The 17220-nt window shown below is 36.8% G+C and overlaps 2 protein-coding genes across 2 annotated transcripts in view; both read left to right on the forward strand.

The window, feature by feature from the left end:
* The first annotated feature begins 33 nt into the window (after window positions 1-33).
* l2hgdh (L-2-hydroxyglutarate dehydrogenase) lies at window positions 34-9042 on the forward strand. Its single transcript, XM_030127583.1, has 10 exons — window positions 34-270; window positions 2014-2129; window positions 2477-2628; window positions 3356-3487; window positions 3563-3725; window positions 3814-3848; window positions 3941-4108; window positions 5077-5234; window positions 5370-5501; window positions 8222-9042. The coding sequence occupies exons 1-10, from the start codon at window positions 179-181 to the stop codon at window positions 8415-8417; spliced, it is 1344 nt and encodes a 447-aa protein (XP_029983443.1). The 5' UTR covers window positions 34-178; the 3' UTR covers window positions 8418-9042.
* Window positions 9043-12502: 3460 nt separating this feature from the next.
* sos2 (son of sevenless homolog 2 (Drosophila)) overlaps window positions 12503-17220 on the forward strand; it is a 54175-nt gene continuing 49457 nt past the window's right edge. Inside the window, exon 1 of the mRNA XM_030126612.1 lies at window positions 12503-13412. Within this exon, the coding sequence (XP_029982472.1) occupies window positions 13329-13412 (84 nt within the window). The 5' untranslated portion in view covers window positions 12503-13328. The remainder of the gene's footprint in view (window positions 13413-17220) is intronic.

Raw genomic sequence — 17220 nt, forward strand, 5'->3', positions numbered from 1 at the left:
CAAGAGGGCGTGGTCTGCTATACGCATTCAGGCTCCAGAGCGGGATGGAAGCTAGCTAAACACCGGGAAGACAACCACCAGAGGAGGACTCAAACAGCAAACACAGACCTCAGGGGAGTCAGTCTGGCTATTGTACAATGAAGAGACGAATCTGACGTGCTTTTTTGACACTTCGAAGATGATACGGATACTAAGCGGGGCGTCTTTTAGGGCTGTTTGTACCGCGCAGTTGAAGCAGTTGAAGGGCATTAGAAGCAGAGAGCTGCACAGGTAAGACTCCTGACAGGGAAGAAGACAGAAAGTACAGCTCTGAGTGTTACACACTGGAGTCCAGGTTAGTCATACGTGTTATTGTTAAGCTGTGAACTTTGTGTAGGTTTGTTTTACTCTCAGGCAGACATATAGGCGGAAAAGGGGCGGGGTCAAGCCGGTACCTGCTGGATAAACTCACTTTTAATTGATCCCAGTGGCTCCCAAGGGCATTTAACACCACTAAAGGATTGCATAACATTTCTGCTTTGTGCATGACCCGAACTGCACTCACCACCACATGAGAAACGCAAACAAACCCACTTGTTATTGCTTTGTGTCTTCTTATCATTGCAAGACCATTTGTAGCTTCATCTGCTTTCCATGCAGGACATTTTTCTTTGATGGTGCCCACAGTTTGTGTGTGCTTTAGGTTGACTGTCAACAGCATATGTTTCATTGTATATCTGCAGAAGCTATGAGTCTGCAGGGATTTGCATGTATGTTCTGTCATAATGTAACAACTTAACTTCTCTCTGATGATGTGCTTTGGGGATTCACTGACATTAAAGGTAAACTCATGCAGTAACGAAATACGCAGGTCTACACTTTTGTAAAAGTCCTTGCAGTGATGTTGATGCTAATTAAGAATCAAACAACTGAAAGCATTGCTCCTTCTCAAACCAGTTTTAAGAATAAATATTGAACAACCTGTAGATGCAGCTGTGAAGACTATGATGTTTCACGTACAGATTTATGTGTACAGTGAAATAGTCTTCATCGTTGTTTTACTACTGTATGTATCTTTGGATTCATTTGACTTGTGCATAAAATTTGTATGTTGAATTTTACTGGTGTAGAAGTTTAAGGTTGAGCTCATTGAACTACTTTATATTGTTAATAGTTAAATCTAATAAAACAAATGCTGTAAGATCACTGTCTGTTTTAGTTACTGCCCTTTGAGAACCACATACCTTTGAAATATATTTTAAAAGCCACGATTTACTTTTATGACAATGTATTTTTCAGGTAATCCAATAGGGATTATTTAAAAGGTTATTTATATTAAGGAGGAGAATTTTTTTTTTTTTTCAACCCATAGACGAGCACCTTATGGGTTTATCACCCACATCCCGTGTCCACTCAAGAGGAATGATGTGAAAAACCGTAATCTTAAAAGTAACTACAAATGTCAGAACCATTTAGCCACACAAAAAGTATAATAGTTGCATCTAAGGTGTAGAGAAGTGGAAGTATGAAGTAGTGGAAAATAAACACCCAGGTAATGTAAATCCTACCACAGATTTGTTGTTCCAGGTTTTAAGCACTGTAGTACGGTTCCAATTAAAAAAGAAAAAAAAAAAGAAAAAAAAACAAGATGCTTGCTGTTTCCAATGTTCTGTCCCTTCATGAGGGCACAAGTCTTTAAATCTTCTCCCACACTTGAACATAGTGTTTTTGGAGCTGTTTACAAATCCTTTATTATCCACTGGTGGATTTTATACTCACCCACAAGTTAACAGGTTATAATAAAAAGGTTTCCATCTGGATTTACCAAGTAGATCCTTGTGACAACTGGATATTCTCTTTGTTACACCAATGACGTGTTAGCTGCAAAATGTTTCCCAACTGTCAAGGGTCAAAGGTCTATTACTTGCAGTACATTCATGTACAGGTGGACATTGAACCACTGCCCTAAATATCCTTCTCTGCTCATTACATTTTGGTTCCTCGTGATAACCTCGCTCTTTGTGTGTCTTTCAGTAATTATGACGTGGCCGTGGTGGGAGCGGGCATCGTGGGTTTGGCCACAGCCAGAGAGCTGATTCTGCGACACCCATCACTCAGCTTCATTCTGCTGGAGAAGGAAAAAGAGCTTGGTGGGTTGAGCTTTGAGTTGGTTGCAAAGAACAACAAGAGCAAGTTCAACAGAGCATGAAGAGCTTGTGTTGAAAATTAAACTCTATTATACAGGCCCAGACTAAGTGTTATTACAGAGGCACATTTGGTGTTATTTTGGTTACATCCTCTTCCAGGACACTCAATCTGAATATAAACCAACAACTGTGAGAGTAAAGTTTCAACTTTAATTTTAAGGTGTCAAGTTAACAATCCTGAAAACTGGTTAGAATAAATACAGTAATCATCATCACATTGACCAAATGCTTTTTTTCCTTCTTCTTCCTCTTCTTTTCTTCTTCTTCTCTGTCACTTTCTTCTTCACCAGCTGTGCACCAGAGTGGGCACAACAGTGGAGTCATTCACAGTGGGATCTACTACACCCCAGGGTCGCTGAAGGCCCGTCTGTGTGTACGAGGCGCCACTTTAGCCTACGAGTACTGTGAGAAGAAAGGACTGCCTTACAAGAGATGTGGAAAGGTCTTCTTTTTACTATAAAAACTCTATAGATATCCAAACACAAAACGTTTGCTTGTATTTTGTTAGAATATTATTTATTGTTACCGTCTTTAATTTAATTTATGCCCATGACCCTGGCAGTGTTGTATAGTACATTGATAAAACGTTAAACCTGGGTTTTATGGTCATGTTTACTTTTTATAGCCAGTTCAGTACCTATAAACAACAGTTTTGTTTTGGGTTCTTTTTTTTTACCAAATCCCTCTTGGAATTTTACTATTTTATAAATTAAGCTTTAGTTAAGTCCAACACTGGACTCAATAAATTGAAACTGTTGTATTAAATGTCTAAAACATTGATAGCCTGAAGATGAACATTCCATGACTATTGTGTCTTTATTACGTTTATTATTTTTGTGACTATTTTCCTTTTTTTGTTGTTGTTCTTTTTCTTTTCAACCTTAAAAAAGCCTCATGTTCAGAGGCGCACACATTATGAACCACGTACATATTATCTGGAGATTATGCATACGTTTAATGTTACTGTTGTGTGTGTATCAAGTCAAATAAAAAAAAAAAATTATAATCTTATCTAAATTGGAAGAATCATTACATGAAGAAAAGATACTGAGTGCTGAAAATGTAAAAGTTTGACTGTGATTGTTTTGGTTTTTTTTTTAAATGAGCTTCCCTATTGATCTTTGTGTTGTGTCTGTCTCAGGATTGATTCAATGTGTTTCTTCTTGCAGCTCATTGTTGCTGTGGAGCAGGAGGAGATACCTAGACTGAAAGCGCTTTACGAACGCGGCCTGAAGAACAACGTGCGTGACCTCAGTATCGTCGACGCTAAGGGCATTCGAGAACGAGAACCATACTGCAGGGTAAGAAACTTGATGAAATTATTATGAACAAAACAGAAACATGACAGTAAAGACTAAGTATGTAATTATTCTTAGGGTATAATGGCTTTAGATTCCCCGTACACTGGCATCGTGGACTGGAGGATGGTGGCTCTCAGCTACGGCAAAGACTTTGAAGAGGCAGGTGGAACAGTGAAAACTGAATACGAAGTCAATGATATTTCTACGGTGAAGGAAAGTCCTGCAGGAAGCACAGAAGGTAACAAATGTACATCTGTGTGTTAATATATGGTCTAACTGGAAGCAAAAACTTGTTCTTAACCACTTTTGTAATTATTAATTTGCAGGAATGAAATATCCAATTGCAATCAGAGACACAAAGGTAAGATGCACACATCCGTAGGAGAGGAAAAACACATCTACTGTACCTTTGTGGTCTTTCTGTTGCATCATTACACTGTTGTATTTCTACAGGGTAATGAGGTGCGTTGTCGCTACGTCCTTACGTGTGGTGGTTTGTATTCAGACCGCCTATCGCAGATATCTGGCTGCAGTCCGGTGCCTCGGATCGTGCCTTTCAGAGGAGATTATTTGGTCCTGAAACCTGAAAAACGCTACCTGGTCAAAGGAAATATCTACCCTGTGAGTCTTTAAAACGACTAATATGCTACATTTTCTTCTTGTGAGGTGGTCTTTCTGTGTCCCTGAGATGTTGTTGACATGTAAGACCTTCACTAAGCATCGTTGTTTCTTCTTCTTTACATCCTTTCTTCACCAAAAAGCAATAAAGATTTTCACCAAAACTCAGAACTACTCAGAAACAAACAGTGTTAACTGTTTTGAAAAGGTGAAATTGTGTGAAACAACATAGGGAAAAGATGTTATAGTTTGGGTGAAACTCACCTACATTTTACAAGATGGAAAAAAAATTAGACTCAGATTGATTCTACTTAAGATCGTGTATAAAACTGCTTTTCACACATTAGGTTTTAGACTGGTGGGCTAAGAAGCTGATGTTGTAGATAGAGTGGATCCTAGTTTCATTAAGCCTGTACTGTCAGTGGAGAATGTTTGTAAATTGTGCACATGTTAGATTAGCAATTCTTTTTTTCCAACAAAGTGAGTAAGGATGTCTACCTTGCTGACATGTTTCAACTACATCTACAGTCTTCCTCAGACGTAGTTGAACATGTCAGCAAGGTAAAACACTCATCCTTACTCACTTTGTTGGAAAAAAAAGTCCAATTAATATATATATTTATATATTAGTAATCTAATATAAGAAAAACAACAAAATGAACATAATCAGTCTATGTGCACATGTTTCTCATCATGTTCATGCGGTCGTTATGAGTGTTTTCCCATAAGGCGTCTCTTGGCATCTAACAACAGACCAATAATATGCAGCATCTGGGTGGTAGGGGCGGGGATGCCAGGAGAAAAATGTTCTGTTTTTTTTTTTTTTTTTTTATAAGATCCCTTGTGGATAATTAAATGTAAAGCAACATTTTAACATCAGCTTAACTAACTCTAAAATGCCAGTAAATATACAGTATTTCTACGAAGGACACAAATTGATGCTTATTCATTTCCAATATTTGTTTTTTTAGGTCCCTGACCCTCGTTTCCCGTTCCTTGGTGTTCACTTTACCCCTCGGATGGACGGAAATATTTGGCTCGGCCCCAATGCAGTGCTCGCCTTCAAAAGAGAGGGTTATAATTTGTTCGACTTTAACGTCAGAGACTGTGCTGATGCTTTGTCATTCAGGTATAAATGGACATTAGACTAGATGTACTTAGATGTAAATGGATGTTGAACTGTATTTGGAGAAATTAATGTTTTTTTGTGTGTTTGTTTGTTTGTTTGTTTGTTTGTTTGTTTGTTTGTTTGTTTGTTTGTTAGGGGCCTTCAGAAGCTGGTACTGAAGAATATGACATATGGAATTGGAGAGATGTATAGAGGCGTTTTTATCGGTGCACAGGTTAAACTCCTGCAGAAATACATCCCTGAAATCGCACTAAGTGACGTACTCAGGTACAGTAATATCAATGCATGCATTCAGAAACACACCTCTGTTTTTTGAGGGGTGCAAAGTCACAGCTGAACCACAAAGTTGATCTGTAAAGTGTGAAAGGACTTTTTAGATCATTTTACCTATTTCCACAAAAAGCCAAATGAAAAATATTTTGTGAATGAACATTTCATTAGAACCTTTCAAGCCTTGTCAATTGTAATAAGTCGAATTATTAGGACAGTTTCCCCTATATTACCTTCTTAAAAACCTGTGTGTGAAACAACTATATTAAAACTGTGGTTTCTACTGTAAACAAGACAAAAATTAATACTTAAACGTTTGGTTGAGACTTTTTGAATTGTATTTGTTTGAGGAACTGATCTGAAGTCAGTGTTTTTCCAGTTTGGAGAAAACAGTGCACTGCTGTGGATGAATTAACAAGAAAATATAAGTCAGACAGGTCAAAAATGTGATTAATTGTCTGTTAAATTGGATGGAGTATCTACGATGTAGCGTACAATGTTATCACTTTACTTTGCTGTTGACCATCTCCGACAGCAAAGTGAAGCTGATTATTATTTCTTTTTACTCACATTTTATTTAACAGAGACAATACATAAATGCATTATTACAATTAAGAATATGAAACCAGTGGCTACATTTACAAAACTGCATACACTTTTATCTAATATGAATGCAATAATGAGAGGGCAGATCAATAATTTTTCTTTTAATGCTGTCTTTAATCATATTTCAGCTGTCTGATTTCTTTACATCCGTAGGTATAACATGACATGTCATTTTTTCTTTACATCTCATGAATATTTATTTTTTCAATTTCAAAAAAAAAAAAAAAACTAGAAGCACTCGGAGAGCGCAGACCTCCGCCAAGGCTGATCAGTGGGCCCCCCCACCCCCGATCACCCCCAAAAGTTAATCATTTCTTCCTTATCCTATTTCCAACAAACCCTGAAAATTTCATCAAAATCTGTCCATAACTTTTTGAGTTATGTTGCACACTATCGGACAGACAAACAAACAGACAGACAGACAAACAAACCCTGGCAAAAACATAACCTCCTTGGCGGAGGTAATAAATAAATAAAAATAAGAATATGAAACCGATATAATATCTATAGGACATGTAGCCATAGAAGCTAATTGGCTAATTTGCCTTGACCCTGGTTAGGCTTCTTAGAAACAACATTAAAGATTAAATGTTTGGCAAAATACATACATGTTGACACAGATCAGGAAAAAATAACAAAATTGACAAAAATAAGTATAACACCAAGTACATAATGACAGCTTCTATCAGTGCTGGATATGATTCAGTTTTCTCAGATTTGTGCTGCTCTTTTTAAATCCACCACACTGCTTTGACAAAAGGATTTTATCATGCAGAACACTACCTCAAGTTACCTTCACACAGTTTTAGCACATTAGTTTGGATCAGAACTAATGTGATCATTCAAGGTGAGATGAAATGATTTAATTACCAAGAGACGTCCAGTGGATTTGGAGAGAATGACTCGACGCCTTTGCGGTGGACTTTTTTTTTTTTTTTTTTTTTTTTTTTAAGTAAAGCTGTGAAACTCTTGTCCACTACAAACGACAAAAATGCTTTGCTGGGTCTCAGAAGGATATCCAACCTCCTGAAAGGTGCCATTGTAACTGTAATAATAATAATAATAATGGACATTATTCCAGTTCAACTGTCATTGAGCCCATTTACATGACCATAAATCAATTGAAGGGTGAGTTGAAATTGTGTAGCTCATTGTTTAGTTCTTAAAAAAGCTTCAATTTGTCAAATTCTCAAGGGCTATAAAGGTAAAATTACCTCTAAGTGACCTAAGAAACTGAATGTAGATTAATTTGTGTTGATGTTTTATTTGCCGCAGTTTCAGGTAATTCAAAGGATGGGAGTAGGACAAACATAAATAAGCCTCTGGCTTTAGCTTCTACCTTTTTCGGTTACTAATCATGTCAGTTGTATGTTCTTTATATGTATGTGTTTTGTACTTTATCGAAATAAAAATATTCATTAATTCATAAAAATCAGATAAGTGGGAGTAATCAGATAATTGTTATAATCAGATCTGACATATTCATGAGCATTTCAGAAATTAGATCATCAAAAAACCCTGGTTTAGACGTTTCAGTGCATTATCAGATTTCTTTCAGAGTACACACTTATGTAGTGATGGTAGACTCAAACTTCCTATTAATGTCTTCCACTTACATTTGACTCTGTCACTTCTATTTTCTACAACTTCCTTTTTTTTATACAAGTGTACAGATGTAAAAGAACAAAATGAAACAAATTAACAGGTATACATGCATGAAGACATCAGAGTATTAGGGAAAAATCCAGGTGTGTTAATTTGATTTCTCATAATCAGTTTACTGTTTTTATCTGATAAAACATATGGGATTGTGCTGTTTATATGATCACTTGAATAATGTGATAACTCAAGAAATCAGACAGTCATAGGAGTTTTAGTGTGCATGTAAATGGGCTCAGTGCCTTAATGGTATCAGAGGTGTACATGGACTATGGATGATGGATAAGTACCTCATAAAACCCCACTTTAAAAACACCAGAATATACCTGGAATCATCCATTTATCCAATCAAACAGTTTACCGGTTAAAAAGGCAGATCTCAAGTTTAACACCTGATACAAAGCACTATCTCCTGTTAATCATGTTTTTTTTTTTTTTTTTTTTTCTTCTAGGGGTCCTTCAGGAGTTCGAGCCCAGGCTCTTGACCGTGATGGAAACCTCGTGGACGACTTTGTGTTTGATGGGGGGGTTGGCGACGTGGGCAGTCGGGTCCTCCACGTACGTAACGCTCCCTCTCCAGCTGCCACGTCCTCCCTTTCCATCGGTGAAATGATCGCAGATGAGGTGGAGACTCGCTTCTCACTGTAGAGAAACATGGAATCACAGAAAAAGGAATACCAAAAAAGAAAAATTAGCTTCTGGTCACCATGTGAAGCCAAAATGTGCCTCTACCTCAACATCAGTTTTATTTTAGAGACATTTTATAACAGGTCAAGCCTTAATTTAGAGCAAGAAAATGATGTGTTTTGTCTTAATTATATTTTAGGACTGTTGTACTCATGTCATGCTATTATAGGAGGTCTAAAATGTTTACTGTCTATTGCTCTGCACTACTTTTGCTTTAAAATGATCAGTTACTTAATGTGAAAATGTAGAAAAATAGCTCTAAAAATCTAGTCATCAGTTTGCAATATTAAAAAAATAAATATTTTGAATATATAAAAACACTAAATTTGATGTGAATGTAACTTTTGGGGGAAAATAGACTCTTTAAATTCTAGATTGTTAATTCTAGATTGGATTTGTTCTCCTATTTTGTATGTTTGTGTGTTTTTATTCAACCTCTGAGAGCAGTTTATCTTTGTCGTTTTAATATTGTATGAAAAAAACTGCACATGAATTGATTTTTCTGTCCAGAAAGCTGTAACTTATTTTTGTGTAATGCACAGCTATAGCTACAGAACGCACAGTGTACAAAGAAATACGCTACATTTTAAAGTAATGGATATTTTTATTTGTCAAGTAAATGTAGCAAACAAAATATTATATACATTTGGAATTATAAAAAGGCAAATATAATGTATACATTAAGGAAAAATTAAGAAGTAGCTGTGTGATATAGATTTTCTGTGTTTCCCATTGATAGACAAATGAATGTTAAAGGATGTTTACCATGAATACATACAGACAGGTGACAAAATCAAAGAGAAACTATTGTAAACATGGTGCCAGATTAGCATCTATGAACTCTACAAGAGGGATGAACACCACTGTTTCAGACTGATATTAGATTATGGAGGTGGAGGATGTTGTCGATGCCGGTCCATAATAGGTTCCATTCAGTGCACCGTGTAGGAGCATCTATATCAGGGATGTCAAACATAAGGCCTGCAGGCCAAAACCGGCCTGTCAAAGGTCCCAGTCCAGCCTGTATTTTTGAATTTGTGAAAGTTAGGAGGGTGAAACTCATTTTAGTTCAAGGGCCACATGCAGCCGAATTCGATCTCAAGTGGGTCAGACCAGTAAAATAACAACATAAAAACCTATAAATAATGACAGCTCCAAATTTTTCTTGTTTTAGTATAAAAAAGTAAAATTACATGAAAATATTTATATTTACAACAAAAGATGTGAATAACCTAAACATATATGAACAACCTGAAATGTCTTCAGAGAAATAAGTGAAATTTTAACAATATTATGCCTGTTACTAAATGTTTTGTGCCTTTGTAGATCCACTGTGATCGGTATTTTGAAATGCACATGTGTAAATGATAAGCTGAGACATAATATTGTTAAAATTGCCCTTATTTTTCTTAAAACATGTCATGTTGTTCATATTTCTTCAGGTTATTCACATTTTTTGAAATGAGTTTTTAGATGTTAACATTTTCATAATATAATTTTACTTTTTTCCCTTTAAAAGATGGAGAAAAGTTTGGAGTTGTCATTATTTATAGGTATATATGTTATTATTTTACTGGTCTGACCTATTTGAGATCATAATGGGCAGTATGTGGCCCCTGAACTAAAATGAGTTTGACTCCCCTGATCTATACATTTCTCAAATTTATTATTCAAGTATTTCTTTTGTTTTTCACCTGTTTGTAGCTTCATAGGCTTTAAATAGTGCTAGATCACAACAACATGTCTTCTTTTTTTCAGGAATTCAATCCCCAAGGAAAGTAAAAAATAGGTTTACCACTGTTATATTTTTGTGCCTAGTGCCATATATTTTCAGGCGTACACTGTTTGTGGTTCTGTGTCAATGCAATACTAAAGCTTGACCACAAGGGGGAAGAATCACAGCAACAGACATGTATGAGCTGGAGCTACAAAGTACTGTATAGTAAGTAAATCTGATACTACAGATGAAAGCATAATTTCTGCTTCTGTTGATGTTTTTTCTATACATGTTTGTATGATGGCATTAAAATAAAGCGGTTTTAGCAAAATGTGATCTACATACTTTATAAAATGTGATTCTTTTAACTGTGGAAACACAAACTCACAGTAACAGGGATATATTGAAGCAGAGGCCTGTTTATTGCCTTTATTTAACAAAACATGACTTATTTATTTACTTATTTTTCACATAGTAAAAAAACATATACATAAATACATGTTGGTTAAAAAATTGTGATGGATGGTTATCAAAAACCCTCAAGGGGCTTAACAATTGGCAACCTTCAGATTTCAAAGATTATTTACAACTGCATTTAAAAATATAGAAAAATATTAGAAAAACTTAGAAATCACAGAGAGGTGAGCAGATCAAGCTTACATCATTTTAAAACATATCTGCTGGACTTGTTAGTGTAAACAAACATACTTGACACAAATATGTATATGAAGACAGAGTTTCTTAACTACAAATATCCTGCCAAACACTTCCCGCCTATTGATATATTAACATGATTTGTATTTGCCATATATCCTTCCAGAGTAAGTGATGAAAAAAGAGGTAAGTGGCATGTATCCTTTCAAAATAAAGAGATTAATAATATAACTGACTGTAACTGTGACAGAGGTGAAGCTCTCTTGTCATAAAGTCACGCAAGGAATCCCCACAAGAAAGTTCCTCAAACAGGAACTCCATTTAATCACTATGTTGCAAAAAAGGTGCTGCAAATCAAAAACTCAAAATAATGACTTGATATCTCAAATATAATGGCGGACTTCCTCATAATCTAGAGGTCTTCATAAAAAAATTAATAAAGTTTTTCATTCTAATGAGATATTAAGTCAGTTTGATTTACAGGAGCTTTTTATCATCATTGTATGTGGGACCTTTTCCATCACTGTGGAAATACAATGATGATAAAACAGATGGAAGAAATATCTTAAAAACAATGTGAAAGAATTAATGTAATGAATCAAACCAGAAGCCAAATGCTGATATATGTATATATTATTGAACTTCTGGACAATATTTTAAATTTGTGCACACTACTGCTTAATGCAGGGGTGTCAAACATATGACCTGTGGGCTAAAACCGGCCAGCCAATAGGTCCAATCTGGCCGGTGGGATGAATTTGTGAAGTGTAAAATTTACACTGAAGATATTAACAGTCAATGGTGTGAAACTCATTTTAGTTCTGGGGCCACATACAGCCCAATTTGATCTCAAGTGGGTCAAACCAGTAAAATACTATCATGATAACCTATGAATAATAAATAAAACAATATTATGCCTGTTACAGAAGGTTTTATGCCTATGTAGACTGTCCACTGGGATGTTTAATGCAGATGTATAAATGATAAGTTGAGGTGTAATATTGTTAAAAATACATCTATTTTTCTGATGAAATTTTAGGGTGTTAATACAATACAATACAACATTCATGTATTCTTCCATTTCATTTGTTCAAGGTTGTAAAGGTAAACATTTTCATAACTTAATTTTACTTTTTTGCACTAAAACCAAGAGAAAAATTTGTAATTCTCTTCATTTATTGTTATTTATTTATACATCCACTTTACAGATCATTGTGGATCTACAAAGGCACAAAATATTTTACAACAGGCATTATATTGTTAAAAATGTGGACTTTGGAGTTGTCATTGTAAGTTATTAAACTATTATTTTACTGGTCCAAACAAAGTGGGCTGTGTGTGATCCTTGAACTAAAATGTGTTTGACACCCCTGGTCTAATGGAAGACAATAAAGCCAACATTGTATGTATTCTTTACTGTCTTTACTACAGTCCTGTTTTTTTTTTTTGTTTGTTTGTTTTTTTCCTATCCAATCAAATGTGAAATTACGCATCGTACGAGACTAACACACAAAAGACAAACCAGTGGGTAAATGTTGGCTTGTGTAACTATTCCAGACACTATGGTATGTAGAGTATTTTAAATCAGTGCAGGCTGTGGGTCTTCACTGTCTAATGATCGAAAGTCCAGCCTTGTTTTTTTCCGTCCAATGAAATGTGAAATTACGCAGCGTGCGTGCCTGACAGCGGACGCGCGGTGTGGCGCACAGAGCAGGCAGCAGACAGACAGACAGGCAGCGGAGTTGGTACGAACATCCTCGACTTTCTCAAACCAAACCAAAAACACCTCAGCTGACCGCTCTTCAGCTGCCCCGCTAACACATTTGCCTCGGACCTAACGCTGTTTGGGATTTACGTCGGATTTAGCGTCTGATCGCTCCGGAGAAGATGACTAAATGTGAAGCAAACAGCGCAGGAGAAAGTGTGCCTTGTTTGGAGCTGAACGGGTCGTGTGCCACAACATAAAACTCAAACCAAGGCCAGCAGAAGCCTGTAGCACTAGCTAGTTAGCTTGTTAGCTAACATTAGCCTGCTAATGTTACAGGTGTTTAGGCAGCAAATAACCAAACATAACTTGTAGCTGTAGTTAGCTGGCAACACGCTGGGTCCCCATGCCGTGACTTTATTTTGAAGTTAATGTGCCTGTTATAAGCTTTTAGCAAAGAAGTACAACACGTAGCAACATTGTTATTAGCCATTAGCGCTTCACTTAGCTGCTGTCCCGTGTTTACAGCAGGCTAGCCTCACTAGCCAAAAAGCTAGCGTCGTAACTTTATAGCTACATGTGCTTATTTTCTGATGTAGCTAATATTTTGCTGTGTAACCTGACTCAACCCGAGACTAGCCGCCTGGCTTTGGGATACTCTTAATAATTGCAAGTGAGCCAGTGTGACTTTTCCACCGTGCCTGTCCTGGACTGACCCACCCACAAGGACTATCTATCCGGGGCCGATGCTGACAGTTCAGCCCGGATCACGGCAACGCCAGGAGCCGCTACAGCAATGCAGCCCCAGCAGATATACGACTTTTCAAGTGACGAGAACAGTCACAAATGGAGAGGCCTCTTCGTGCAAGCTTTACGAAAGGTAACAGTTGTTAAGTTCTCTAATGAAGTGCCTTTCATAACCCACATTCCCATACAGGAGCTTCAGTGCAGCGGGATTTGGGACATCTGTAGGTACACGTTGAAAACACAGACTGTAGTTTCTTTAACAGCCCAAAACTCTGACACATTCATATTATGAGCAATACAAACAAGTGTTTTTGTACACACAACAGAGATAGGGAAGCGACAAACACTTAAAACTGAGTTGACCAAGCATTACATCAGATATTTACCAATGATAAAACTGTCCTCCCCATCCTCTGTGGCTGTTCACATGTCTAGATTGTGTTTGTTCAAACTGTCTCTCACCCAAGTTCCCTTTAATGACTTTCTTCCCACAGTATTTTTGAAGAAGTTGTTCATTTTGAACCAGTTTGCACAGTAACCATATCTCCTCCTGGTTTATCAAGGGTAAACAGACAAATGTTTGTGTCTTTGTCCTAAAAACCTTCACCATGCTTGTGCTGATTCAAACATTAGGTCCAGTGAATGCTGCCTTTTAACACAAACTCTCATACATCATCTGTCATGAATGTATTGCTGCCAAAAGCTTTATTTCTTCCTGAATTGATGTGGCAACAGCACTGTGCAAGCAAGTCTCCTCATTGCCAAGCAGAAAAATTCTGCAGAAATTAGTTTCAAGTTTGTCTCAGTTTTCCAAAGAAAGGTCACTTAATTCACATAAATTGAAAATAACCAAGGACAGGAAACATTTTTAACTTAATGTCCTTGGTCAGCAGGACTTAACCGTATCAGTTCCTTTTTAACTGTCCCTCTCTTTCTCTTTTCTTGCATCATGTTGGCTTCTCCCTCATCACCAGGTTTATTTTCTGTTTTCTGATCCATCTGCTTCACTCTCTGTTTTAGTTCACACTTGACAACAGGTATTCACTCCAAACTGAAAGTTTCACTGCTTTGCTGTTTGTTTGCACTGAAAGCCACGTTGCTCATTTACTGGTGATGTACAAAGCTCTGCTAGCTCCCTTCTCTTTGAAATGGGGTTGGGTGTAAACCAAACCCTGCAGAGATACTTATGTTTACATCCTGATGTGGCCAGAGCTGAAAAGAATCGGTCTGTGGTTAACAGAGTAACTGAGGCTAAGGTGAAATTGCTATATTGCCATACAGACAATGGTTTTTATGGTTTTGCTGGATTTTCTTCATGTTGGATACCTCTGTCATGATTTATGCAGTCACGATAAGCATCCAAGATATACCACAGCTTGAGAAATACATATATATATATATATATATATATATATATATATATATATATATATATATATATATATATAATTCAATTTGTGAACCAGTGGAAGGTTTGAGGTTCATTCAGCTGCAGCTCATCCAATCAGTCAGCTGCTCATGGTCTGCCATTTACCATGCATCCTAAATCAGAACAGAACAAAAGCTGTCATCAATCATTATCTGTGACACATAAACTGCACTTTGTGTCATCTAGCAAAAACTTCATCTTCTAGTTCAAGTTCAAAAATTACATACAGAACTTCGACAGAAAGAAACATTGTTTAAAAGTAAAACTGCAAGAATAAAGGGATTATTATTGATCATTATTTTGTGAAGTAAAAAAGAACAATATTAATTTATTTTGTGCACAATTGTGAGTATTTTGTTAGTTGAATATTTTTTAAATCGTTTGGTGTTAATTGGTCAAAATATGAGCTAATGATACCACAAAGAAATTGAGGATTTCTATAGTATTTTTGACCTTTTGTATTGTTTAAGTGGTTTGATTGAAGTAATTGTTGCTGCGTCCCAATTAAAAAATGCTAAATACGTCCACTTACCTGCAGTTATATGGATACAGCTCCTATCAGATCAGGTATTGGCAGCACATTCACTTCTGTCATTTTGTTAAGTTTTATTACATTTAGACTATGAAGATCTGAACTTTTAATGCCTTATATTTGACTGTTTTGACATATTCAGTCATACATGTATGAATTCATTTTAGTACTACATCCCTTCAGAGTGAACCAGTCATTGATTAATTAAATGTTTAAATGTTGTCCATTACAATTAGACTCAACAAAGCTCCTTTCTATGTCAGTTGTCCATAGTGCTGTGGAAATGGTGTGATGAATCAGGTGAAACTGAGCGGGCAGGTGGTGTGCCACGGTGCTGCGGTTTCATTGTCTCAACTTGTTACACAACTGCCGGAGGGAAAGCCTGTCAGAGTTTGACGCAAGAGAGGTTTGTTATGGTTTTGACAGACTGTGACTCGCTGTTTTTCACAGCTGTTCACTGGGGGGTTTCCTTGTCAAAAGGAGCCATGGTGGATGACTCCACCCCTGAGGATGGTTAAAATTGTTATTTAGAGGCATGATTAAAGGAAACCTGCTGAAGTAGACCCTCCTACAGGTGCTACATCAGGAAAGTGACTCCAATTAACCAACCTGAAAGTTTCAGGTGAGCACCTTCCTGCAAAACTGTCTCATACATGAGACAGATCAAGCCACAGTTTTGTTACCTTTAAAATTCAGGTGATACATATGAGACACTAGTAAGCACTGTGATAGTTTGTCTTTTTACATCTAAGAAAGAGCTGAGGTTATATTTGTGCAGTTTTGGTAGTTTGATAACCTTTGATAATCCATTCATTAAGCAACTATTGGTACATAATAACCATATACACTTTTGATCCAGTCATTTCACTCTGAATCTTTGCATATTTGCATTGGGTAATCTAACAAACTTCCAGGAGGGATGCAAACATGGCAGTAGGAAAATAAAAATTGTCTGTAACAGATATAACTTCAATCATAATCATTGGCTAAAACAAAACAAAAAAACTCAAACTAACTCTTATTCATCTTCTCATTTATTCCTTCTGTTGTATTTCCATGAGATTTAGATGCTTCACAGCAGGCGATATCACTTTATGCTTGTCAGGATATATTACTCTGTTTGAATCCTTTGGGGTATGTAAACACACACCTTATCAGATCACTTTACTTGGTGTCCATGTAAACAGTTAAGTTCTAATGTCTAATCTGGATGACTTGAGCCAGGTTGTAGATCTATTGTCCATGAAACTGCAGCTAGTGGAACACAACTGCTCCTGATAGTTAGGCCACTTTGTCAAATGAGAGGCAAATTGTAAACAGCTTTAGATAAAAGCACTAAACTGCAGTACTTTGATATCTGGAGTGATATGTGGCCTGCTAAAGATGTGTAGCACTTAAAACTTGAAGTTGTAGCTTTTAGTCTGTAACGTAATAAGCCTTTATAGCCCTTCAATCAGAGAATCATCCCGTTATATTGTCTGCAATAAAAGAGGCAAATTCTTTCAGGGTAAAACCATAAAGCTTAACTTTTGAGTCTGATGTAGTTCACACACACATGAGCAGCTGTCTGTGTTTCTGTCTGTGCATTTGATGTTCACTGTGACATTTCACCGTGGACAGGGTCAGGTTTTGTCTCCTGGCTTCGTCTGCTATTCTCGATCACTGCGGCTCGTGCCTGCTGCTATGTAAGACGTCATTTAGCCTCCGACATGCTGGTGTTAATAATAACTGTGCATTCCCCAGGTCTGCTGTCTCACTGGCATCGAGAGAAAGGCCCGAGCTTTGCTGGGTACAGTTTCATTCCATTGCCATGTTGAGTTAGTGCAGCGCTGTGCTGAGTTCACCGGGTTTTGCTCCATGTGGCGCAGGACAAAATATAAATCTGAGATTGGTCAGGTTACACGACGGCTTTGTGTGTGCTGCCTTTTTTATCCTTTCAGCCTGAGACGTTGGTTAAATCCTGACATGAGGACCTCACTA

This window comes from Sphaeramia orbicularis, chromosome 22 (assembly GCF_902148855.1).
Source record: "Sphaeramia orbicularis chromosome 22, fSphaOr1.1, whole genome shotgun sequence".
Taxonomy (NCBI): domain Eukaryota; kingdom Metazoa; phylum Chordata; class Actinopteri; order Kurtiformes; family Apogonidae; genus Sphaeramia; species Sphaeramia orbicularis.

Coding starts and splice junctions, on each gene's coding strand:
- l2hgdh (XM_030127583.1), top strand. CDS start 179: ATGATACGGATACTAAGCGGGGCGTCTTTTAGGGCTGTTTGTACCGCG. Junction 3,488..3,562: donor AACGAGAACCATACTGCAGG/GTAAGAAACTTG, acceptor AATTATTCTTAG/GGTATAATGGCTTTAGATTC. Junction 4,109..5,076: donor TCAAAGGAAATATCTACCCT/GTGAGTCTTTAA, acceptor TTGTTTTTTTAG/GTCCCTGACCCTCGTTTCCC.